This window comes from Haliaeetus leucocephalus, unplaced genomic scaffold, assembly GCF_000737465.1.
Source record: "Haliaeetus leucocephalus isolate CR32 unplaced genomic scaffold, Haliaeetus_leucocephalus-4.0 Scaffold0, whole genome shotgun sequence".
NCBI lineage: Eukaryota > Metazoa > Chordata > Aves > Accipitriformes > Accipitridae > Haliaeetus > Haliaeetus leucocephalus.
This window is the reverse complement of record NW_010972436.1, coordinates 3167926-3195227: the sequence shown is the minus strand read 5'-3', so window position 1 is coordinate 3195227 and position 27302 is coordinate 3167926. Positions and strand designations below refer to the sequence as shown.

Below are 27302 nucleotides of genomic sequence, written 5' to 3'. Positions count from 1 at the left end.
CGATTCCTGTGTTTCAAATATTGTCAATTTTTTTTTAATAGCAATGGGGCTAGGTTTTAACTTTCATGTGTCTGAATTCTAATCTTAATATAACATTTTAAAGGTGGCGATACATGTGAGTATCTTCTGTCCAGTGGGAGATTTCTTGGAGAAAAAGTATGGCAACCCCACAGTTGTATGATGCATAAGTATAAAAATAGGTAAGGAAACACATGTCTTCTGTTCATCTGCCTAGAAAGGAGAGTCATTGTTTGACTGCAGCTGTAGTAATTGCAATGTCACCTATTTTTCACTTTATAGCTGATCCTTTAGGCTTTCAAAAATATGCAACATTTATCAGAAGGAATTCTTTTCCTTGTGCATTGTCTGTGTGTCTACAGTGTTTACCATAGGTGTATTTATGTATAAAAATACAAATAAATGTTGGTGATAGTAGTACTGATACGTGTTACAGAGAGCCACAAGATACTGCAAGAGACTGCGTAGCTTCATATGTCACTCTCAGATTGCTGAAAGGGAAAATACTGACCTTATGTGTAGAATTGCAAGTAAAAAAATCCCACATAAAATTACCAATCACTTTTTTTTTTCACCTACTAGTAAGGAACTTTATTTTTTAGAATTATGTTGTATATTACCATTTTGAAACTACTATGTTTGTAGCACCACAGAATAGGAAAGCCTGCTTGGTGATTTGCCTAATTGTATTAGCAGGGGAGTTAATTTTCATTTCTATGCAACTTACACTAAACTTTTTATTAATTCAGCATGTTCAAAAAAAGATTTACCATTCCTTAGAGCTGGATATAATGCTTAGAATTATCTATATTGCTCTGTAGATTTTCTAAAGACTTTTTCCTAAAACACAAATTTGCTGTAACATGAATGTTGCTGTTTTGTTTTACAGTGAAGCAAAAAATTGCCTCATAGACAAACATATTGTGTTTATAGGAGATTCTAGAATTCGACAGCTGTTCTATTCATTTATAAAACTCATAAATCCTCAAGTCAAAGAAGAAGGAAATAAGGTGAGTTAGTTTATTTTGATGATGTTTTTGTTTCTTTCTTCCTAATTTACCTCATAACTCTTCTCTAAACTTAAAAAAAGTAAGAAATTATACCATTTGCTGGCCTAGCCATCAGGAAGAAGAACCACAGAAAGGTCTTTTGGAGAAGAACAAGATTAGACCAAGATAATTATTTGGGTACAGATGAGATGATTGGGAATCTGAGAAGTGAACTAGGAAGCTCAAGAGAAAGCTTGTGGCAGTCTGGGAATAAAATAACAAAGCTGACTTGTCCCATAGCAACTTACACTTCATATTTGGTTTCTTGATGAGAAAATGATTGCTCCTTTGTGTGTTTTTAAATAGTAGTAATCCGTGGGTTATAATTTGTCACTTTAAATGTCAGTTAAATTGCTGATCTAATCTGTTCATAAAAATCCTTGGGGCAATGACAGATTTCCAGGTCTAACTTGAAGCTGAAACTAAAAATAGCTCCTGGTCTTACCTTCCTTTTGATTGCTGCAGAAGAGCTGTCTGAATTTTATAAGGTGAAGAATGTAAACTGCAGCTTGCTCAGTAGAAGCAGTAAGAAAGGTTTTAGCTGTATCATTTGTTGAACAGAATATTAATTTCTTTTGCTATATCATGCGTCTTAGGTTCGTGGATGTATGTACACATGTGAGGGAGCAGACACATTTCATTTTCAACTGTACATCAGATTTGTCAATTATTTAGTAATTCTGTCATTTAGAAGTGCAAGCTGGCAGCTTGTCCAGCAGACAGCATGCAGTCACTTTCACTTGTCAAAACAAGATGTTTGATTGATTGAATAACTCTGATTTTCCTAGTCTGTTGGTTAGGTCACAGTTGCTGCCCAAAAGTAGTGGTGAGATGATAGAGTACTATAATTGAGTTTGAGTTGAGAGGTGTCTTTTGTCAAGTATTTATGAAATCAAGATCTCCATTTGTGGAAGAGAAATACGCTTGTTCTTTTGGACCAGGATTGAAAATAATACTGCATTTAGTAATATTTTAAAGGAGGATTGTGCATGCAGTAGCTGACTGCTTCCTTTCTGATTTCTTACAGCCTCACTCAGCAAATTTAATAATGCATTCCAGACTTGCCTGAGATTATTTTCTTTTATTCTTTAATTAAAACTGTCAGTTGTTTTGTGCAAAGAAGATGGGCAGATGAAAAGGAAGGCTAGGGCAAAGGAAGTGTAAGAAAAGAAAGATAAAAAAAGTCTAAGTTTTTCTCATTTTGGGAGGCTAAATTTAGGAAAATATTTTATACCTTTGTAACAGTGAACAGAAAGCATTTCAGACTTGTTTTCTTCCAGGAAAAATAACCCTTTCTGTGAGTAGCTTGTTTTTCAAGAAAGTAACATAAGTATTTTGCATGAGTATACTGACAAGTTTATACAAGAAAAATCCTTTCTACTAAAGATAAACCTTTGGGTGAGAGCAAATTAACATATGAATGTAAATATTTTTGTTTCATTCTGAAAGTTTGTCTTTTGTTTTATTGTTTTGGGTTTTTTGACAGCATGGAAATATCCCCTTTGAAGATAAATCTGCTTCAATTAAAGTGGTAAGGTTTTATCTAGCATTAAATTGCAAGTCATAATCATATTATGATTTCATACAATGTAATCCAAATTGCAGTCAAAGGTGGATTTTTCAAATTTCCACAATTGCTGTAAAAGTAAAAAAAAGCTTTAGACCATTAACATTCTTTACAAATTTTCCACAAAATATATCAGAGTGTATCTTAAAATATTACGTTTTGAATAAGATTCTTTGAGAGACACTGGCTTTGAGTACTTGTATTCTGTGTTAGCTTTGGGCATAAGCTCTGGAAGTGTGTATAATTTTTCTTTTTGTCAGATCTTATAATTTGACCTTCCCAAGAATAGCTTTTGCCAGGAAGTTTACTCTTCCACTGCCGTAAGAATACGTATCTGGGGCCAACTTACTTGGAGTGGTAATTGTCATAATTGCCACTGAGCTCTCTATGCTATCCCAACAAGTATTCCTTGCGCTGTTTTTGCATGGAGAAATAACCACATTGTTGATTATAATGTGGATACTTAAAAAAAGAAAACAGAGTACTTGAGGGTAGGTTTTATGAAGGACTCTGTTCTCCTCTGCCCTGGCAATGGAAATGGTGTCGTCAATAGCTTTCTTTGCTTCCCATGACAGCTGTCAGCAGCGCTGGGATTCTGCTAGTCATGTATTTGTTTATGCCCTGGAGACAACTCATTCTCTGTTCATGAAAACCAAAGAAGCAGTGTGTTTGCTGAGTTGTCTGCAAGCTAGTTTTCAGTACCTGTTTGTGTACGTGGTTAAGATTTAGGCTACAGAATAACATTTTAGGGTGTGAGCCCATGGCAATTTAAGTCTATGCTGTCATGCTCTGTTGCCCTTCACAGTATGTTCCTCTGTTTGCCTGTAACTAACGCTGGTACAGCTGTGGAATGGGCTGTTTCAGGAATTGATTCAGCCAAAAAATTACTTTGTAGGATTCCTTTTTGGTCACGTCTGGTGTGGCTCATCATATGGTTATCTGAGTGCTGGAAAAGGGGGAGTAGAACACCAGGCAGGACAAAGGGGCCAATGCAATGTGATTTATGATGGCGTAGCCTGACACAGAACTGCATCTTCAAAACTCCTTGAGCCTTGGTAGGTGTCTAACCACCAAGATTTGAGAGAGCAGGTTTGGGCTTTTGGGAGATGCCTAGGTAGTTAAGAATATATTCCTAGTCTGCTGCTTCCTTGTTTTGATGCTGTATTGCTGTTGATATTATTGGCACGGTAGCTGAATTTTCACATTCACAATGTCTGTGACCCAGTAATCTAAATGTGGAAATACTTGACCAACAAAAGAGAAAGTCACTGGGAACAAATGGAGAGTTTAATTTTGCCCTTTCTAGTTATCATACTGATCCTTCTGTCCTTCAGCCACTGCAGAGGGCTATGTGATCACTCACACCTACCAAACAGTTATTTGACAGTACTCAAGGGAACTACCAAAATCTTTAGGTCTGTGCCAGTGGAAGATAGAGATTTCCTCTCTGCTGGTAGTGTTTCTGCATTCCACATTATAAAGCTTCCTCACAATATTTTCTGCATATGTAATCCCTGCCATTTCACTTTAATATGTATTTGTAGTCTACTCAATAGGTCTGCACCTGAGGAGTCACTAGATGCTAGGAAGTCATGGCTCTACCTGAGAGACATAATAGCACTAGGCAAAGTGTAGACTGTCCTTCTAGATGAAGGTTGGGCACTACTCCTGACATCTATAAAAATGTCAGTAGGTAATGCATTTAATGCCCATCGCACTATTACAGTTAAACAGCTGATAACTTATGAAGTTGTAAAGTAAATTGTTAGGTTTACTTTTTGTTTGAAAATTATGATCAATTATATGAATTTCTGGAACAAAGAAAACCTTTTGGTAAAAACTGTGGGAAATAGAGCAAAAAGTAAGTTCTAATAGATGTGAGCTTGGTTTTATCCCTGGTCTCATTGGAAACCCAAGGACATCCCATTTGGCAGAAACTAAAAAATTACCTTCTTGGTGAAATCCCAACTCCTGAACTACAAATGAAAACTTATTCTTTTTTCATGGGGGCAAAGTTTTGTGTTGGGTTTTTGTTTTTTCCCCTGTTTTTTTTTTCTTTCCTCTTCTTTCTGTTTTCCGTGCTAGAGTGAGATGTCAGGCTTTTCATGCTAACTATAAAGGAAATCTCACTTTGAGCCTAGTGTTTTTCCTTCACAGTTGAATTTATGGCAATTAGTTTGTTTTTTTGAATTTTTGTTATTAGTCTACTGCTCATCATTAAGCTTGCAGACTAAATCTGCATTTATTTTACAGGATTTCCTGTGGTATCCAGAAGTTAATGGCTCTATGAGGCAACGTATCAAATCTTGGACTGAGGTTTGTCTTAAAAAAACTGTTTATTTTAGGAAAATAGAGCATCTGACTGAGGACTACTACCTTTCTTTTTTTCATACACACAACTGTAATTACTAGGAGTCCAGCAACTGCAGCATATCGCATACATTCAGTTAGTTATGTACCAGAGACCTGAAATTTGACATCGGGATAGTGAAAGGGGGATGTTTACTGGTGTATATGTTTCTGGGCATCTCCCGGTCTCGCCAGGATGGCTTCCCTTGGGCCAAAAAAAACCCAAACCAAACCAGAAAAACCCTATTTCCTAGGAGCAGGTTGATTCATCCTATTAAGAGCTGAAAGGATTTTACTCTGATTTGGTGTTTTGCTTCCTCTGTGTCTGCGATGGCTCCACCTTCGTGTGACCAAACATTTTTGATCCTTATGGGTCCCTTCCAACTTGAGATATGCTATGATTCTATATTTACGTTAATTTGAGTGTTCCAAACTGAAGGACAAAGGCAATTTGGAAAGTCAAGAATGCCTTGATTTTTTTTGTTGTTTTTCAGTATTTCCCTGAAGTTACATAGTAATCTTACATTACAGTTATGATACTGTTTTTCATGTTATTCAGCATAAAATTATGTGTGTAATTCTGATAAGGAGTAATATGTTTACGGATTGGCAACTAAATTTTTCATGCTTCTTCCTTTGTTGACCTTTAAATAGCCTGGAGTTATTTAGTAATGTCCCCCGGTGATTCTTCTGCTACCCTATTGGTCATTCTTGCACAACACCTTCCATAAAGATAGCGAAAGTTATCATTTGTTTTTCTGTGATTACTACAAGAAAATGAGAGCTGCTAAACACTTGCTGTGCCAAGGCAAAACTTGTACTGAGGTGGTCAGCACTGTTTGTTTCCTTGTACTCTTCTGTTTGAGTACATATTCTGTTCCTTGTCCTAGATGTAACTTTCAGACCTCTGGGGCAACAACTTTCTGTTCTGTCATGTCAGTACAACAGCTCAAAGAGATGTTTGACAATGCTGAGAGACACTAAGGGAAAAAGTACTTCAGTAGTGTGATCTACAGTTTACTTGACCTTAGGAGAAGATGTTTAGATGGCTTGTAAAGAGAACTTATGCTGCTAAATTGATGATGATTGTATATTTTGCACTTTTGCAGATTCTGTTATGTGAAAATGCTGGTGTATCACAAGTTGATGTTCTCTGTAATATATCTGCAATCTATTCTTTTGTAACCATTAACTGATGGACGAGTCACAGTTAATTAAGATACGAGTCTTAATTAAACTGCTCAGTAAAATAATAATTTGTGAATATGTTAAAACTAATTTCTCTTTACTTTGTGTCTTAGGGTTCTGTGGCAAAACCTCATATAATTGTAGCAGGAGCTGCCACGGTAAGTTATACATCTGTGGAGCATTTTAGTAAAGAAAGAAGTTCTAGTAGCATAATTGTTATGCTTTCAAGTTGGTTACATGACAAAGTTGTTAAACTCAATTTATAATAAAAAATATACTCTCAGTGAATTTGTTATTAAAACAAGTAGTTCTAAAATATCAGGTATATTTTATTATAGCTGTGCAATGTACAGTACTTGCTTTTTGGCAGCAATACTGGTTGATAAGCATTGATTAGCTTGAACCTAGCTAATAAAGTAGCTTTGTTAAAAGCAGATTATTCATTTAAAAAGTTAAGTAAAAGTACTTGCATACTAACTAAGATGCATTTTTAATAAATTCTTTTCAGTCACAAAATACTGCTTTTGAGCATGGTGCAATCTGGAATGCTCTTTTTGAGCGCACATATTGCTTTTAGACTTATATGGGCAAACCCCTGAATTTTACATGAACGATTCAACAACCAAAGAGATTGTGCTTCCTGAATCTTGTTCCACTGGAAGTTTCCACCACTGCTATAGGCAGCAGCGTCACAGAAAACAGGGCTGACAAGGACCTGAAGAGGTCTCCTAACCCATCAGTTTGCCACAAAGCAGGATCAGTTATACCTGTGTTGCACTTGACAAGAGTCAACCAATTCTTTAAAACTTCCAGGGGTGGAATACAACAGCCCCCACCTAAGTAGTCTATTCCAGTAGTTGGCTGGGTACTGGGAGTCAAGAGTCAAACAACTGCTTATGTCATTAATTCCACATTTAATGTCCTTTACTTCCAAATAATTTGGAACTGGAATTTGAAAGTAATTAACTGTTAAAATTTCATACCAACTCAAATGTAGAGAGGGAAAAATGTGTTCCTTTTTAAACAAAATCCTTTGAAACCAGTTTGATTTAGAGACAGTCCAGGCATTCTACCAATCTGGAAGCTCCTGGGCATGTCAATCTAGGGTGAATTCCGCTAATTTTAGGGGAAGGTCATATGTGTATGCAGACCTCCACACGTTTCGCGAGGGATCAGAAATCCTCTGTTTCCTTACAGGTGAACCCCCTAAGTTCTCTTCCTCTGTAGGATCCACATAAATATTTGAGCTTTAGGAATCTTAGTAAGCCTAGAATATCTCTGCTCAGTCTGAGAATCTAGCATGTCTTACTAGCATGAGTCATTGTATTTCACACAGAAAATGCCATTATATACGGATAGTGTTTTGGCATGCAGAAGGTCAGGTTGCAAACTACAGAACTCTTAGCTAAATAGGTTTTTTTACTAATATATATACATTAGCCATAGCTTGTTGTCCTTTGTGGACAGCAGGAGATACGAACCAACAATATGCATGTGATGGTCAGCTCTTTATAACACCAATACATTTACACAAAACATTAATAGCGATACCTAGAGTTGGCCAAAGATGAACATCCCCTATTTTAAGGGACTTGCAGAAAAATAAAGTGCTTCAAAAATCTGGCGCATCAGCAACATTACCATGGATAGCACTAGTGTGGTAGCCTGCTACTAGATTAAACAGGTGTGTGCCCTTGGACTTGTCAGCATTTTGAAACTTGCCTGTATCTTTAACTTAGCTCTTGATTTGGTCATGCTACTTTGGTCTGTCTTAAGATGTCAACTACGTAACAGTTTATAAATAGATGTAAAGTCTCATAAGCTGGAGAAGCTTCAGCTAGTACAAAACTCAGTTGCTTGCTTATTTGGGGAAGAGGAGATGCTCTGAGAATGTCACTAAAGTGCTCTTCTCCTTGGTTCCTGACTTCCTGTTGAATAGAATATGCTTCTTAAAATGTCTGTTTAAATACTGTAGGTATTTCACGAGTAAAGATTTAGCTACTGGGAGAAACTGCTTTTTTTCCAGAATGTGAGTTCTCAGAGCAGCTGCATGTTACTTGGTTTCATGAACTATTCATTTATATTCAGTAATGTTCTCAGCAAGTGGATTAATCAGTGTACTTGGCTTATATCAAAATTTTTATGTAGATATTTAGAAATAACTAGAGATTTCACTATATTCAGGATAATTTTTTTTTTTTACAGATTTTTACTAAATCAGTATAGATACAGTAATACTTTAAAAAAAAAGCTAAATCTATTTTTCCTGCAGTGTGGGAAATTCTCTTCAGAAGTTAGGAGAAATTCTTGGGTGGCTATAGAATGGAATCATAGAATAGTTTGGGTTGGAAGGGACCTTTAAAGGTCATCTAGTCCAAGCCCCCTGCCATGGGCAGGCACATCTTCAACTAGATGAGGTTACTCAGAGCCCCGTCCAACCTAACCTTGAATGTTTCCAGGGATGGGGCATCTACCACCTCTCTGGGCAACCTGTTCCAGTGTTTCACCACCCTCATAAAAAATTTCTTCCTTATATCTAGCCTAAATCTACCCTTTTTTAGTTTAAAACCATTACCCCTTGTGCTATCAAAACAGGCCCTGCTATAGCATTCTCCCAATCGTTACATGTAGAAAATTAAATCAGAAATTAAGCTGGCTCTTTTTCTTTTTTTTTTTCTTTTCTTTTTTTCTTTGTGGATGTCTGCAAAATAGATGGAAATATTGGATCTCAATACCACCATCAAGTTTTGCTTGCACGCATCTCTTGCTGTGGTCAGTTTTCCTAGAGTAAAGTGGACTGTATTGGCCATGATTTTTATATAATGTGACTGGCTTTGCTACTTCATCATTTTTCAAATTCAAGGGGCTTTTAATTAAAACACTTTGCATCATTTAATTTATGAAAAATCAAATATACATTAAGTTGAATATTATATACTCCACATTTAAATGGTCTGTTTGAATGTAATTATCTGTCTAGACAGCTGATTGGTCCAAAAGAAAATTTTTAGCACTTAAGCAAAGACTAAAGAAATAATCTAGCTTTATAGAGACAACGAAAAATAGCTACTAAGAGAGAGCAATGGAATCAGTTAATTAAGTGTCCTCAGACATACAGGTTCTGAATCTCTTTCTTTATTTCTCCAGTGGTCTATCAAGATTCACAATGGCAGCAATGAAGCCCTCACACAATATAAAATCAATATCACTTCAATTGCACCTCTTTTGGAAAAGTTAGCAAAAAGTAGTGACGTTTACTGGGTCTTACAAGGTAAAGTAATTAACAGTAGGTAAGAATTTGTACTGTCACTGTCTGTTGAATCTTTATCTTGTGGGATGTGGAAAACTTAGTACATATTGCTTACTTGCAGAGTAAGAAGGGTGCTGGTTGAATTCCAGTCTGGCCTTTCTTGCCTTAACTAGCTGGTACCTAACTAGCTGTTACTAGTGACGGAGATTTTAAAGCTCTCTCAGGAAAATGTTTTGCCTTCTGAACTCTTAATTCTTTGTTAGCTTACTCTCAGACTCAGTAAGCCAGGTCTATTTTCCCTGTGCTGTACTCCATATATACCTCGTGGGAGTCAAGAACACAAGTGCATAAAACAGCTGTATTCCTGTGTTTGTGTTCTATTAAATTTTCAGATTACATAAATAATAGGAGAGGTGCAACAAGTGCTGTATCCTCTCTGTGTGGTTGGAATGAATAGAAATATTCTAGAGAATATAGAGAATTTATGTCTCTAGAATGAAACTTGCTTCTGTACACTGAGCACAGATGAGTTAAGATTAGGAGCCAGAAACTGTGGTTCACAATGAGTCTGTGAGATTTTTACTATGGCACCAAGCTTACATTCTTTTCCTTTTTTTCAATAAAACTAAAGTATGTCCCTGACACTGAACAATGAGCTCATAGGTGGAATGTGCTACTGATTTATCTGCCATAGAAAATAGCATTTTAGATTATCATCACCTCAGTTAGAAACGTAGGCAGATTTTGAGCTCTGATAGGAATACACCCAGCTGTACACTTACAGTCACATCCAAGTTGCTATCAAAGATGGTTCTAGAGGTTAACCTGAATCAACAGATTAATCTTCTCGCATTTGTTTCAAAACCATGTTTATCTATAACAGAAGAAATTAGTTGTCAGACAGGCCCACCATTCTGTTGATAAAGATCCTGTCCATTTAAGTAATCTCTGAGCTCTTTCATGGAACAAATAAGAGGATGAGCAGTCTGTATACATAGAGTTGTCTAGGCATTAATTCTCCAAAAGTGAGTATGAGGTAGCTAAAGTAAATCCACTTACAGCCTGTAGAATGTGTTTCACCAGCTATGAACATCAGCAGCTTTTCAGAGCACCTTATTGATCTCTAGTTGACCTTTTGATCTAGAACCCCATATAGCTTTGTGTTAAGCTCTGTATAATTTCTGAAGCCTGCAGGCAATTAAATGGTGTTCCATTCTTCTGAAAAACTGAGATTCTGCCGTCAGTTAAACTGGAATCAACAGGAGCAAGTGTAATATGCTTATGGATTATGACTTAGAGAAATGAGAAGCTGGTTTCTTCTGCAGTAGCTAGAGGGTTTGAGATTTTTAATTTTTTTTTCCATGTGTCTATTCTGCTACCTAACTTCTGTCCTCTTGGCTTTGGAGTCTTTCCTTGGGGGATTCTATTAGTAAGAGAAGTCATAAGCAGCTCTGCACTCCAGCATTATATGCTTTTCATGGGTTTGGGGAAATTAAACAGGCATTTATGTCTGGCCAAAGCTTTCTAATCTATAGGTACATATGCATGACTAGGGAATGGCGATATGAACATTTCATCATAAACTGTAGTCACTGTAACAGTCACTCATTCCTCACTGTACATTTTTTCTATACCATTAAACAGTTGTGACTACCTAAATGAAAGTAGCCTGTGCAACTTGGGCTAAGCAAATGCATTGGTCAAGTAGAAGATTAATGTGCTCGTTCTTTGTCCTTTCAAATTCAGATCCTGTTTATGAAGATATGCTGAGTGAAAGTCGGAAAATGATTACTAATGAGAAAATAGATGCTTATAATGAAGCAGCTGTTCGCATTCTGAACAGTAGCTCCCGAAATTCTAAAGCTAAAGTTAAAGTCTTCAGTGTATCAAAATTGATAGCACAAGAAACTATCATGAAGTCTGCAGATGGCCTGCATCTCCCTGAATCAAGCAGGGATACAGTAAGTGTTTTTATCACTGGTCAACAGTATAAAGTACTAATAGTAAAACAAGATTTTAAGTGAATGTTCTGAAATGGCAGACAATATGAACGTAATGAGGACCTGTACATTCTTCAGGAAGTTTTGTTTAGAGGATCCCAATAGGTGGGAGGGCAATCAGTTATATAGGATGTTTAAAAAACATAACAGCAAACACACTAGTGTGTAGCTATTTTGAAATAGCTGTTAATCTGCTAGATCTTTTAGATCCTGAGTGCAAACTTTGTGCCTTCATCTGCATGAATGAGTTAGGGTGATAATGATTTGTAAAGCAGTGCTCAGAAATAAGTCTTAAATTTTCCCCTATGTGCCCATATAATTTTGTTTAGTAAGGAGTATGAAGAGGATAAGAAAACACACAATAGCCACCTTCCTGGTTGCATGGAGTGCCACTGACTTTATTTCTTATTTTATCTTTAACCTAGCAATATATATATGCATGCAGTGAGCCCCTCTGAGCTTTGTCAGTCTGCCTTTCTTGTGAAAGAGCTCTCCCACCATGTCACTTTTAGTTCCACTCCTTTGCAGGTTTCAGTTGCTTTTAAGTACTGGATGAACTAAATACCATCTCACCAAGGGTTTCAGTTGCATTGTGATGTTTTAGAGACCTTCATTACCGTGCCCCTTTAGGACCCAAGTCTGTGAGCTGTTTTTCATTTATAGTCCATTTAGCTCTTTATAGCTCCTTTTACAGCCAGTAGAGAGAACCCTTCTGTTGTAAGGATTAGGATTAGGTCTTTTTGCTTACTTCAAGAAGCTCAAGGGTTTCCTGTTTGGAAGAGATGTTTTGACTGTACTGTGGAATGCAACTAGGTATATGGGGGTACTGTGACATTTTATCCATGTAATGATAAGTGAGAATAGCATATGTTTTATGTCAATGCATGATCTAGAATAAAATTTCTTATGATTAAAATGTTAACTTTTTAATTAGAGATTAATTGACAAAACTGCATATTTCTTTGACAGAATGCGATGATTCTTATGAATGTCTACTGCAATAAGATAATGAAGCCCATTGATGGCTCCTGCTGCCAGCCTCAGCCTCCTCTCACTCTGATACAGAAGTTAGCTTTCTGTTTCTTTACTTTGTCCATTATTGGATATTTAATTATCAATTTAATTCATCGGAATAATTATCGGAAGAACAAATCATGCACTGATTTGGAAAGTGGAGAGGAGAAGAAACCTGCCATCAGCACTCCTAATGTTTCTACTTTAGAGATGCTCTTACACTCCTTCTGCAAACTTGGTCTAATCATGACCTATTTTTATCTATGTGACAGAGCAAATCTCTTCATGAAGGAAAATAAGTTTTATACACATTCATCTTTCTTCATACCAATCGTCTATATCTTGGTTTTGGGGGTATTTTATACCGAAAATACCAAAGAGGTAATGATCATGTTGACATCCAGCTTATAATGTTGTTTCCCATTTTGAGTGTAAATAACTAATTGCTAAGTATTGAAAGTTAAATTTTCAAAGTCAGTATGACTCATCTGCAAAAAATGCACTCACAAGCAATATAATGTTTGCATGGAATTAGATGCAAAAGCTTTTTGAAAGCATATGGCTATGAGTGCTTTGAGCCATTGTCATAGTCAAACTGGAAGTGAGCATAGCTTGAATACAAGAGAGTGTAGATGATGTTAAAATCTGGTAGACCTGTGTCCACTAGACAGAAGGCTTTTACAATTGAGACCTATTTATCCATAAAGTGGTTTATTGTTTTGAACTTTTTCTCCTCATTTTGTAGATGTTCGTTGTACTTTTTGGAATAGCAACACTCTTGTTTTGTTTTGCATTAGACTAAAGTGTTAAATAGAGAACAGACTGATGAATGGAAGGGCTGGATGCAACTTGTTATTTTGATTTATCATATCTCTGGAGCAAGCACTGTAAGTTATTTGAATTTCATCATTTTTTTAAGTGGGAATGCAGTTTGGGTATGTTACTTCAAAAGAAAGATAGTGCAAGTGTGTATTAGAATTGAATAGAATGAATAACTAATGCTATCGTTCCTGTAGTTTTAAAAATGGTATTAGCTGAATTAGTTTTTCTCTCTAAGTGTGGATTTTATTGATAAGAACATTTTATGCATTACTTAACCAGTGAAAAAATATACTTGTTTCGTCCATGTAGAATATTACATTAATTTATTTTTAATTGCTAGCAACACTTCTTTTTTATGTTCTGAACTGGAAACTGCTGAATGTAAACTTTCAAAGAGCCATTCTTAAGTCTCCCTTAACTGGTAATGAAATATGGAAAGTGTAGAGTAATAAATAGAAGAAATTAATTTTAATATCAGAGAGGTTAGGACATCAAAACAGCTTAGTAATAAACAGGGAAATGTAGCATAATGTTTCTTTTCTTAGTTAAACATGATTTACGGCAATGCAGAAAAAGCATAAGATGCGGGGGGGGGGGGGGGGGAAGCCAGAAGCATTTACATGGCAATTTATAAAAGGTACTTTATTTTTCTCAACAGTTTTTGCCTGTGTATATGCACATTCGAGTTCTGGTTGCTGCGTATCTGTTCCAAACAGGTTATGGGCACTTCTCATATTTTTGGATAAAAGGGGACTTTGGTGTATACAGAGTGTGTCAGGTAGGAATACCTACTTACCATTTTTATAAAGAAATTTGTTCAGATAACACAATATCCATAATATACCTGTACTCCCTAAATAATGTGATACTAGGTTACTTAACCAAGGTTTGTGCATTAAAAGTGGCTATTGTTTCTATGTAATCTGACCTGTTTAATTGGTAGTGTTTATCTAATACAAACATATGGCATATAAATGATACTTACAATGTAAAAAATGTAAGTATGTAGGCTTTAAAATATCAAGACAAATATTTTCCAATATATAGCAATGGAGTTTTCATTGCAATAGCAATTTACAGTATATAGCAATATATAAGTAATGATCCAGGCAGACTCCCCAAGACTGTATTGGAGCCTACATTTGTTAATAAAGAAAATAAATTTTCACACCATAACAGTACTGGAGAACATACCTATTTTTGTGGTTTTGCTCCCAGGTTTTGCAGTGTGTGCTGTAGCAGTTTAAAAAATTAAGAAAAAATATATCTTTTATTGCTGTTAAGTATTATATTGTCATATAACTCAAGTCATCTTGCTTATTGAACATGCTTATAGTCTACAGCCTAACTGCAGCGCTGGTAATGACATTACCCTAGCTTTAACTGTGCTAGCCCAGGTAGCTATGAGAGTGAAAGCAGAGAGGCTTTAACAGCATCCAGCAACTGGAATACTCAGTCCCCAGCCTGGGAAATAGTCAGTTCTGTTTTACCCTATTTTCATTGCTATCTCTACCCAAGTAGGCCAGTGTAGGACAGGTCCAGTACTACATAATCAGCCTGCAGTCTTATATTGCATTGTTGATGTTCCCCGCGATACTCATCCATGTGTCAACTGAAATATAATCAGCATGTGAGATGTAAAATACATAGATATTTTCATATAGTGTTAAAGAAACATGTCCCCTGTCTCTCTCAGCTTTGCCTCCCAGTTTATATATCCTCTGTCTTCCCTCCTCTGACACCCTCCAGGTTTTATTTCGTCTCAATTTCTTGGTTGTGGTACTGTGCATAGTGATGGACCGACCTTACCAGTTCTACTACTTTGTGCCATTAGTCACTGTCTGGTTTATGATCATTTATGCCACCTTAGCTATATGGCCTCAGATAGTCCAGAAGAAAGCAAATGGTAAGATTTTTTTTTTTCTTTCTGCTATAAAACATTTGCATGTTACATACAGAAGTGGTATTGTTAGTAGATCTCAGTCTCTTTGTAACGTAGTCAAAATATGTTAAACGGCTGTTCACAGAAATGCAGTTTGTCATGGATGAATTAGATGTCAGTTGAAAAATGTAACAGCTGGTAACTAAACTCTGTCTCTGGTTACAGTCATATTAGAATACTTTTTAATAGGCTTTGACCATCAGAAATGTGTTTTATCAAGAGTTGTAATATTACTGAATGCAAACTAAAAATATAGGTTACACTATCTATGCTAGCTGAGATTGTTGCTGTGGTGTACCAATGAGTACGGCATGAACAGTGAGCTTTTAGACTTTCCCATTCTGTATTGCCAATATGTCTTATCCATCTTGAGCACCAATTCTGCCATATCCTGCCAATTAAGAACATGGGATTTGATATCTTAGTATCTTAGATTAAGTAAATGCTCATTATTTAATTCACCTAAATTAGAACTAAAACATTAAGAGTCTTAGATCCTCCTTTCCTATTGATGGAGTAGTTTCCAAATTTTATAGTCTGCAGATATGATAATGAAATATACCAAATGCATGCTAGGAATAGATGCTGCAAAAAAATATAATTAGAGAGTAGTTTTACAAGATACCTCGAAGCCAAACAGCTCCGATATTACTTTTTTTTTTCTACAAAGGCACTTCTGTTCCAGATACAGAAAAATTACTAATGTGTACTTAGGAGCAATAGTGTACTGTGAAACTAGATAATCTTTCAATGACAACTTTCACTTGCTTATGTCCCTGTTTACAGCTACCAATTTATATGGTGAGAGAGGGAGATGATTTTGGTTGCAATGTTGAGGCTTGGGTAGAGCTTAGTATCAGTCGACAGCTTTGAGGAACAGTTTCTCAGGCTTCTCTTAACAAGATACTTGTCCCTAATGACCTGCTGTTGAGCTTTAGAATACAACTGGTACCTCAAAGTTTAATAATACATGCTGTACTTATTTCACATGACAAAAGCCGTTGGGCATTTTGTTTTATTTATTTCTTTACATTCAGCTAGAATAAGGACTGCCTGTGCAGAGTGTTTGGGAAAGGAGAGGCTTTAAAATAGTGTTTCTGTTTGAACACCTAAATTCTCTTCTTTATCTATGTATGTTGTCCCTGTTTTAGACGTGAGGATTGATTTAGGATTAATAGGTTGTTAATTAATATGAATGTTTATTTTAATTGCTTAAAGTAAAATGTAATACGTAACTGTAGATAGTGATAAAATATTGCTGGTAATACTTGAACATTTATTTATGAATGTGTCTATTACTAAGCATAACTACACTAAATAATTGGCAATTATTATTTAATGTGTCCTGGGTTTTGCGATTGAAAAATTGATGACTGTATACTGATTAATTTATTTCTTCCTCAGGGAACTGCTTATGGCACTTTGGTTTACTGCTGAAACTGATTTGCTTACTGACATGTATATATTTTCTGTCATATTCTCAGGTTTGTAAATTTTGACTATTTTTATCCTTAACAACCTAAGGGTATATTATCTTTCTCTACTTTTTAATGTGCTTATAACTTGTATATTTGCTCCTGTATCATAAATACAGAAGAGAAAAAATTGAACCTTTCAATTTCTTTTCATATTTGAATTGGTGTGGACACTGGAAAAAACACAATTCTCTATCTTACTTGTTTGTATTGCTTGACATGTTTTCAGTATACCTCAACTGTAATAAATACAAAGGTCTGTGCTTTGGTTTTGGGGTGGGTTTTTTTTGATGTGCTTAAAGTTGCTGGGTTTTGCTAGCATCTGGTGATACGGTTATATGAAGATTTGTGTCTCTCAGAGACCTGGTGTTGTCTTTGATACCTTATCAAAAGACTGGTTCTCATGCTACGTTAGTGACTTACTGCATGCTGTAAGTATAGCTGACAGAAGTAAGTGCAGAGTTTGTCACTCTAGGATTTTGGGGGGGGGGGGGGAACCCCTCATTGGTTGTAAGCCCGTTGAACTGTAGTCTTCTGTGGAGTATGCATTCGTTATCCCAACACACTGGTGGATCTCTCCCTTTAAGCCTGCAGTACAAAATAGAAGGCGTGCCAATACCTTTATGCGAAGCAAAACTGAAACCCTCTCTCATCTGAAGAAGTACTTTTGTTTTGTTGTTTTTTGTTTTCCTTTGAGGGGGAGGAGGGAGAATGCCTTCTAAGGAAGCCTGTTATTTTGGTAATGCCACGTAGCTAGTGAAATAGAGATGCGATAATATTAAAAGACAGCATATTGATTTAAACTTAGTAAATATGGTTGACATCAGTGTTAATGCTTTTGCCATGTTTATTTTTTACAGGGTGCATTTGAGAAGATATTTTCTTTTTGGCCACTGTCCAAGTGTTTTGAGCTGAATGGGAATGTCTATGAATGGTGGTTTAGGTGGAAGTTGGATCGCTATGTATGTAACGTTTGCATAAATTTATACTGCTCTTTTAAGTGTATTTTTTAATCTGGGGGAGGGTGGGTTGTTTTCCTTTCCTCCAGAGACAGCAGAAGTTTGTCCCAGTGGATTGTTTAATAGAAGACTAAGCTGCATCCACCTTACTTCTGCAAATGTCTGTCAAAGCCTTGCTTAAAAGATGGCTGTTGATTTATTTGCTGCTGGATCCTGCTTAGTTTGCTTTTAAAAAATAAAGTCATAAAGCAACCTAGATTAGTCTTTTCTCAAAAATTTTACTGTGAAAACTTAACGCCTGTAGCACTTCAGGCTATTGAAATACAAGGCAAATTATTGTGGTGGCTTTCTTAATAATACTTTTTGAAAGTTGTATCAATTCAGGATGTATTTCTTTTAAGGTAACCTTTAAAGCACTTTTAAAATCAGGGTCTTGATGCCCAAACCAGACTATTCTTGCACATATTTTGAAATCGTTTTCCAGTAAAGTGCTTTCTTTCCAGTTACTGACGCTACAATGTAGGGGAATAGAACAGGCAGACACTTTTTTTTGTTGTCTTGGTAAGATAAGTGGAGTTTCTAAGACGGGAGCATTCATCTGCTAACCTTAACGGGAGCACTTGCAGGCTTCTCCCTCTGGAGGTCTTCAGTAACTGAAATTTGTGGAGCACACAGTTGTCACAACTTGGGCTGCTCCCATCAGCAGCACACACTGCGTTGTGACATTTCAGACTTGGAGATCTGTTGCTTGTGAATAGTGTGTGTTCTCTAATGCTGCTAAAGAGGAAGTCCCAAAATAAATACAGAAGACATGCACCACATGGGCCTGAAACAGCATCGTGTTGCTAGCTAATGAGAACTTGGCATAAGATCATAAAACACTCTGAAGAATTGTATCTGTGAGAGAGGGAAGCACTTGTAGTGCTTCTTGAATGTTTTCACCTGCCAAACTGGGAGAAGGCCAGAGACTCCTGGTTTTTCCCCAGAGAAGGACCTTTTCAATGCTGGCATAGATTGCAGAAAGGATAGTAGGTACTTGAAAGCTTCTTGAAATTTCATTGTGGTGTCTTTAATGCTCTGTGAAGCATTAGTAAGAGTACTTCATTTGTAGTTTTTGAGTTGAGTTAAAAATGCAGCTTATGACAATCTAGTGTAGAAAGCCTATTTTTGTTTGCTTCACTAAATCTGGAAAAGGACCTTTTGACACCTGAGCTTTGGTATTACAAATAGTTTATCCTGTAGCATTTCTGTTAAGAGTTTGTACCTGAAGTACTTGTAAAAGCCATGAAACACTCATTGCATTCTGTTTGTCTTTTACAGGTGGTTTTTTATGGGATGCTGTTTGCTTTTATTTATCTGGCATTGCAGAAACATCAGATGATATCAGAAGGAAAGGGAGATCCTCTTTTCTCCAACAGAGTTTCTAATGTTTTATTATTTATTTCAATTGTATCATTTTTGGTACGTACCTAGTATACTAGTATAATCAGGTTTGTAAATCTCTATAGAATAAGTTTTCTGAAGTTCTTCTTTAAGAAAATTAAAAAAATTGATTTAAAAAATCAAATCTTGATCTGGTGGTATTTCAGCTGTGTTTTTGTGCACAGCCCTACCTATCTACTCACTAAAATATTTTTCCTCTCAGTCAACTGTATATGAAAACATCATCACTCTTTTAGTTCATTGCAAAGGTTAGAAGAAAATCCGATCATAGAAATTACATGGTAGATAATGCAGCTCTTCACTCTTCATTGCTTACCTATTTGTGATGAAAAAATTGACAACAGTATGCCTGTATTTTAGGGTATGAACAAGTATGGTATTTGTCAGTTGCAAAGAATTTGAGAAACACAAAACTAAACACAATGTGTATTTTTCTATTACTGTCCCACATCTTAGTGAACCAACTACTGCTGAAGCACTTTGAAATAGCTTACCGCTTGTTTCATTTTTAAATGTTACATATAATTGCTACACTGACTAATTTTTATATCTTTTAGACCTACTCTATTTGGGCTAGTAGCTGTAAAAACAAGACAGAGTGCAATGAACTACATCCTTCTGTTTCTGTGGTACAGGTAATTATAATTATAGTCCTTTTTCTTACAGTGATAGAATCTACTCTGTTCTTGTTTGGGCTTTTTTAAAAATTATTTTAAAATATATTTTTGCTTGAGCATGACATGTCAGATATTGAGCTTCATTCTTGTGTCTGAAAGTGAAAAATGGTTTAACTACATTGCTCGCTGTTTTTCATTCCTTTAAGCAATGAAATCACATAGTGTGATTATGCTTTTGATTAACCTTGATGTCCTTAGGGTAGGTTTCATATGCACTGTTTAAGTCCAAACTGAACTTTTGACTAATTGCATACCAGTGGAAAAGAAGAAAGATGTAGGGAAGCATGAGTGTTTGGGAGGTACTAGTGTAGGAAGCAACCTATGGGACCCTATAGTCATGTTTAGGCAGAGAAGAGGTGGGCCACAGGGGCATGCATGTTGTTTTCTTAAATTTAGATTTTCCTTTTACTGTGTCCCCTGCCCCACTATATGCCAGCTATCTGATTCTGTTCCTTCTCTGTTTCTTTTTTTTTAATAGTTTGTCCTGCTTTCTTGAGGGGCAGCATGTGTGACTTAATTTTTTAGTATTAATTTGTCCATCTTGACACCATCTCTTTAAAAAATGAGGGTTAATCAAATTTGTTGCCACCTTCATTTTAGGCTAGCATGGTATAACGTGTTTTGTGACCATGCCTAGTAAGTGTATAGTAGTGTCTATCAACATCAAGGCCATGATTCTACTGAAGATGTAAATGTGACTTGCTATGCTATAACAATGTGTGTAAGAGATTTGCAATTTCAAGACCTACTTTGTTAAGTATAAACTACATGGATTTTTTGTTTGGTTTATGTATTTATTAGATTTTAAAGAAAATTTAATGCATGATGCCGTTCACTTTAGACAATGAAAATGAATAAACCTTTTGTGTGTGTATGTGTAATCTACTTGTCATCCACAGTCACTATTTTCTACTACTTTTTTAAAAAAGATTTTAGCTTTCATCCTCATCAGGAACATTCCTGGATACGTCCGATCTGTGTATAGCTCGTTCTTTGCCTGGTTTGGCAAAATTTCTCTAGAGGTAAGTAGAATGATCAGAAGTACAGTGAATTGAAACTTAGAAATGTAAGGTGGTTTATTATCTAAATTGTAGTATAACACATAAATAGTGAAAACATTTATTGGCTTATTTAATACAATGCTGTTGTGTTTGACCTCTTTGAGCATTGTAGCTTCCGTCTACACTTAAAAATCATAGCTGAAATAGCAGTCTCACAGTAGCAAACTTATTTCTTACGCTGTTTTGGGTGGGAGTTTAGGGTTGTGAGAGAGGGGATTTAATGCTGGAGTAAGCTGTGGCGTGTATGCAGTTGGAAGATAAAATTTAAGCCAGTTGAAGAATCAGCATGAATTATACTGACTAGTATAAGTACACTTACAAATGTGTTTGCCCTAGAAGGCTTTCCTGCATTAATAAACAAATATAACTTTACAAACAAAACCCTTCTTAGTGCAAATGTTATCTTGTTCCGTTGAGTGTAATTTTGAAACAGTAGGAATTATCTTGCTTTCCATTTTATTTGCTCTTTAGTAAAATTAAATGTTTAATTTCATTGTACTACTAAAGTATATTTTAAAAAAGGAAAGGAACTTATATGAGAAACTCGTTGTAATACAATGTATATGTAGTACATGATTCTGAATTTTTTTAAAGGATCACATTTTCACTGTTCTGATTCCTAGTGAACTTTAAGGTGCTTTGCATTCATCAGCAGTTGAAGCATTAGCTTTTATTTGCAAGCTTGTTAGTTCAGTCCCTAACCAGATGTACAGTAACTGAGTGGAGGCATATTCCTCATCTGTTTTGACATAATATAAACGATGCTCCCCTAATCTGTATTTGGTTAAGAGCTAAGCAAACCCATTGTATTGTAACAGACTAATAGTTTTGTCTTGTAGCAAAGACATGTGGAAAACAGCTCCTCAAAGTACATTATTTAATCATAAATGTCTGACTTAAGCAGGACAGTGTGTCAATTGATGCAATAGTAATAATTGTATGTTTTTATATAAGTAAAAATATGTATAGATAAGTATTATTAAAGACACTCTTTTTTTCTTTCAGCTTTTCATTTGCCAATACCATATTTGGCTGGCAGCAGACACAAAGGGGATCTTGGTGCTCATTCCTGGATATCCAATGTTTAATGTTCTTGTCAGCACTTTTATATTTGTGTGTGTGGCACATGAGATTTCTCAGATCACTAACGATCTAGCACAGATTGTGGTTCCTAAAGATAACTCAACTCTGCTGAAAAGGTTGCTATGCATAGCTGGATTTTTTTCTGGACTACTCCTTTTCTCAGCAATGCAAGATCAGTCAAGGCATTAACTTAAAAAGATTCTTGGAAACTTTCTTCAGGTTTACTTTGTGTCTGCCTGAACAAAAATTCTCAACTGGAAGTACAAGAAGACATTTAAATTAAGTTTGTGGAAAATGTATATAGCGCAAATGTACACATTTTGTGTGGAAACAGCCTTCTCAAATAATCTGAGAAACAAGAATGCACTGTACAGAATTGCATGTGAAAATGAGTCTTTTCTACTGGATATATGTTTCTGTTTACATACCTGTTTAAACGTGACACGAAGAAGTGAAGTTAAATCATTTAGCAATATCACATGCATATCACGGAATTATCTTTATCTTGTGTCAGTTGAATGAAGAGTGGATGTTACTAGAGTACCACCTATACATAACACATTCTGTAATCATTCTCATCAAGGAACAAAAAAGAGCAAACTTGTGATCCTTCGTTAATGCTCACCTTTAGCTGATGTGAAACATGAAGTTACTGGTAAACCAGGGCGTTCTTCTGAACAAAATGGTAATTTTTTGTTTAGAAAGGAGTATTTTGGGTGGAGATAGTATACATTATATGAAACCCTTTATACGTGGAAATAAAAAGTCATCACCAATTCAGTGATTTAAGAATATATACAAGTTTACATAATATTTTATGGGATTTTTTTAGAAATTTAAGATGTTTTCAGCAAATATGGTGAATTCTGAGGTGAAATTTTTTTATAAAGAAAATCTGATTTTTTTCTCCCTAAAATTGTGTGCATTTTTTTCATAAATTATCTACTAATTTATTTAACTATGTGCAGTTCTCTGTACAATCCCAGTGAACAAACAGATGAATAATTTTCAGACACTTAGTTCAGGATGGAGAATTTTTGGAAGACCTCTAACATTTTCCAGTGAGATGAAATCCCATCATATCCACTCTGTCAGATCTTAAGGAAATGGGAGAACAGGGGAATGGTGATCTTCAAACCTCTCTGAATTTGTAGGGAACTTTGAACTAGGTCTCATTAGGGAACTGGTGCCATATTCTATCCTGTAATAATATTTTCATTTAAAAGGATGCATGTCAATCTGCTGATATCATGAGGAGGAAGAATTTAGTAGTCATCTTGTTGCATGCATGTGGTTGAATCTCAGAATTACAAATGGAATGAGATTGGAGCCATTTGGAGGAACCTTTTTTCCCCATCCTTTTTAGCAGTTCCCATCTTTCTTATTAACTCTTTCCTTCAGCATAAAAAGTAAAATTGAAAGAAATAGCCCTTCAGCGTGGCAGTGACAAGCTGTAATTTATGTTCCACTTACTCAGTGAAGTTACAGTCATTTCTTTGCTGTTTGTGGTTTTAGTTCAAGTGATAGTTTGACCTCTAGTTGCTTCTTCATTTTACTCTTCTACTGATTACTTATTAGCAGTCAAAAACATGAGCACAGGATTGTTTTCCAAGCATATGTGCAATTATGTATGATTATAAACAATATGAATCCTAATCTGTACTGTATGTACTGTTGTGTACATGTTTTTGATCTTATCCCAGTTAAAAAACTGAATTCAAATTTGAAGCCACCAATAAGTGCAAAAAAATAAGTGTGAAAAGAATGGCTTTTTTTTTTTTTTTGGTGGAGAACAGTTTCTTTTAAAGAACGACCAGTCATTCATCATAAAAAAGAAAAATCATTCACTTCCCCCAAATTCAGCAGTTTTACTAAGTCTGCCAGCTATTTTGAAGCTATTGGAAAGATACTCAGCTATTTGTTCTTTGTGTGCATTACTTCCAATGTTTGGAAAGTTAACGTCCTTGATCAGTACATTTGAATGGCTGAAAGAAATGGTATAGGTGAACACTGTCATGGGGGATAGGATGCATAACCTTCATCTATGCCAGTATTAGGAGCAATGGTGAACTGTGAGTTTGAGGGATAATTTTTATTTTGTTCTTCACAACTTAAGTATTGTAGATATAATTTTATTTATCTGTTGTACAGACTTGGTTAAAAGATTTATTTTTAATGTTTGAAATAATGCACTTGTTTACTGTTACTGTATGTGGGATAAATATATTTTATTTTCAGGTTATGTAAAAATATGAAGTAACTTAAACATTAAATAAATGTGCTGTGGATGCTTATTTTTGTAATGGGAGCAGCATCAATTAAGTAAAAACTTTTTATTGCTTGACTCTAGCTGGGCTACAGTTCACTATTATGCCTACCTTAAATTACAGATTAGTATTGCAGTTTCTCCAGAGTGATATTCTGGATACTATTATTTCAAATGAAGGGCAGATATTCACTTGTACCAGAGATTATTTCAGATGCAATGCAGGAAGAAAGATTCTTCTGCGGTAAATTGCATTGTGGTGCAAATACTCTCCATCCCTTCCAGTTACAACACCGCTTTAGGCATCTCCCCCAGTTAAACAGAAACCCTGCACAATCGGCTCCACTTCTGTTCCTAAGACACCCTCCAGTATCAGTGTCCATAATGTTAACAACTATAACACAAAGTTGTTCAGGCATCATTATGTAAAATAACCAGGCAGCAACATCACTACTTAATGTTTTCCTATTTATTACATTTTACATATATTTACAGACATCTGTAGTGCTTTGTATTTAATTTGGTTGCAACTGTCACTTAATCAATACAATATCAATTGATACTGTCATTGTACATCATTAAAAGAGGCTGTGAACTTACTGTTTTAACTATCAGCGCTTTTAACTATTACTAGTTCTTTAGCCATAAGTGTCTTTTTAGCCAGCTTTATAAATCTATGCTTCCACAGTAATTATTTAGTAAGTAAAAATAAATAATTTGTTATTAAACTTACCTCAAATGAATGAAGCTTTCAATCATAAAATAGTTCAGGTGTGCTTAATACCCAAGCCACCTACATCATTAGATTCTTTTCAGAATAGGTGGAGCACTCACTGGTACAAACTGATTCTTTGTGCACTTATATAACAGTTTAAGAAATTTCCTTAAAGATACTAGCACTGTTACATATTAATACAAACAAGAAGGGAGCAGCTCAGCTGGTATTTAATTGATTGTCATGTCACCCTCAAGTTATCAGAAATTGTTATGATCCAAACCCAATACTATTTACAAAGTTTAGTCTTATGTTGCATTAAAAATCATTATTTAAAATCCATTCCATTCATTTCTGTTTCAAAGCACTGACAGCTCATACATTTGAAAATAGTAGTAGAAACCAAATGCTGATTGTACTCAAATTTTTCACAGCTTGGATAAGAGAGGTAAATTTTTAATTTACTATAAATGTCAGTCTGCAGTCTTCTAATTCACTTTTCACCGATAAGCATCCAAGCTGCTGGAAAAAAGGAGGGGTCTCTCAGGAGGCTGGCTGACTGATGAAAGCTCCTCCTTGGTACCTTTTGGATGAGGTAGGTGTGATGCGTGCCACCTTGACAGTAAGTAGGAATGGCTCTTTCTTTATCCCAACTGTTTCAGAAACTGACTTAGTTTTTCAACTTAATGACCGTAGCTTGAGCTACTTCTCGTAGGATAGTAACCACTGGCACTATTCCTATGGCTCGATGCATTTGTTAACATATTCTGTGGATTGTGCTTAGGATTTAGGGTAGCCTTGCAAAATCTCACGTTCAAGGCTTGACAATATATACGTATGTATGTACAATGTACTGAGCACTGATTATATATTTTGCTGCAATAGTTATCATACTTGTTGCACAAAATGTACCTAAAAAGCAGCTCAAGACTTGTTTTAGTTATCTGCCAAAGGGTTGCCTTCAGGTCCAAGCCTATAAGCACATCATTATTATGTTCATTTTTAAGCAAACAAAATATGTTTTTGTGTTTTGAAGGAACAGGGTCATAACTGTAAAAAGAAAAAAAGAAAGAAAAAAAAAGGCCAGTGACTACTTTGGTCTTTCTACAAACTCTAATAACCTTATTTTACAGTTTCTTTTTTAGCCTCAGTCTTAAATTCCTAAATTACTCAATTTCTCTTAGCAGAAACCTCAGCTAAGGAAATGTAGCCAGCATTTAGCAATTTTAAAGCAGATGCAGCTTTCTGCTTACAGTGCAATGTCCTGATGAACATACAGCTTCTGAAAGAGAAAATATTACAGAAAAAAGACAAAGTATAAGTGTCAGCTTAAAACAGTATGATGCTTTGAGGTAAAACCCCAAGAACTGTTGGTGTGAGCTGTTACAGCTGGAGACCCTGAAGTCCTGCATTATGCTCTATTTGAGGATTTAAAGAAGCATCAGAAAAATTCATTTAAAATGTGCAAAACAATGTCAGGAGATAAACTGTCGCCATCTATTGAAAAAATAAGGAAACCTCAGTTCATTTCCTTTTAACAAACTTCGTATTATTAAGCTTTCTGCTGTGTAGACAAATGCCTCTCAAAGTAGCCACCTCCCAGGAAAGTATGTATTTAATCAACTCCTTTTTAAGATGCTAAAAAATAATCCTTGGTTTATTGGGTAGCTAGTTCTCCCAGAACTCTTTTTGCTCTGAATAGGACAAAGAATGTGGAGGATATAAAAAATAAACTGCATCGGGGCATCAGGAATATTAACAAAAAAAATTTTTCGAGAGTTAAAAGTTAGTCCATGTATACTGTAACAAAGTTTACCCTTGTTTACTTGCAGACATTAATTTCTGCCTACAGGAGTTTGTAACAGTTTCTTCCAACATAACCAGATAAATGAATGGACAGATTTTAAATGTTTTATTGCTTATAAGTTGTTAAATAGGTTAAATATCTGGTAAAGGAACAGAAATCCAATTTTCAACAGGAACAGTTTTAGTTTTTTGTTTGTTATTTTCAAAAATAACTTTGCTCATTATATTTTGATAATCTCTACAAAATTAATGCCTAGTACATCTGGAATACTATTTCTGAGCCTCATATTGCACAAGTTTTCATGCTTATACACTACTGCTTTTTTTGTGCAAATGTAAGGCATTTATATCATCCCATTGAAGAGAGTCTGAAATCCTTTGAACCTGGTGTTTATTTTGAAGTTTTGATTTCCCTGTTAAAACTTTCAGGAGAGATCACAACACAGAATAAAGATATATTTATTAATACATATATTTGAAAGATTATTTTCTGAATGTAACAAATATAAAAAGTTATCAGTGTTTACAAATTGTCAAAAATGTCCAAAGTACAAAAGCATACAGTACATTAGTTATATGGAAGTGATTGTACTCTCTGGCACCGAGATCATCTTAATA

The 27302-nt window shown here is 35.4% G+C and overlaps 1 protein-coding gene across 3 annotated transcripts; it reads left to right on the top strand.

The window, feature by feature from the left end:
* Positions 1 to 102: 102 nt before the first annotated feature.
* On the top strand, positions 103 to 24191 carry CASD1 (CAS1 domain containing 1). Of its 3 annotated transcripts, XM_010569898.1 has the most exons (17): positions 103 to 200; positions 908 to 1028; positions 2554 to 2598; positions 4888 to 4950; positions 6285 to 6329; positions 9319 to 9442; positions 11168 to 11382; positions 12391 to 12816; positions 13233 to 13322; positions 13916 to 14035; positions 15007 to 15163; positions 16604 to 16683; positions 17535 to 17636; positions 18954 to 19094; positions 19634 to 19711; positions 20683 to 20775; positions 21820 to 24191. In XM_010569898.1, the coding sequence occupies exons 1-17, from the start codon at positions 178 to 180 to the stop codon at positions 22084 to 22086; spliced, it is 2190 nt and encodes a 729-aa protein (XP_010568200.1). In that variant the 5' UTR covers positions 103 to 177; the 3' UTR covers positions 22087 to 24191. The 3 variants fall into 3 exon arrangements, with proteins under 3 accessions (XP_010568200.1, XP_010568055.1, XP_010568126.1); XM_010569753.1 differs by lacking the exon at positions 2554 to 2598 and having other exon boundaries at positions 108 to 200; XM_010569824.1 differs by lacking the exon at positions 6285 to 6329 and having other exon boundaries at positions 108 to 200.
* The last annotated feature ends 3111 nt before the right edge of the window (positions 24192 to 27302 follow it).

What these genes read in the sequence shown, in the direction of transcription:
- CASD1 (XM_010569898.1), top strand. Translation starts at nt 178, where the DNA reads ATGATGCATAAGTATAAAAATAG. An exon ending in TCAAAGAAGAAGGAAATAAG is followed by an intron (nt 1,029 to 2,553) that starts GTGAGTTAGTTT and finishes GTTTTTTGACAG; the next exon opens with CATGGAAATATCCCCTTTGA. An exon ending in CTGAATCAAGCAGGGATACA is followed by an intron (nt 11,383 to 12,390) that starts GTAAGTGTTTTT and finishes TTTCTTTGACAG; the next exon opens with AATGCGATGATTCTTATGAA.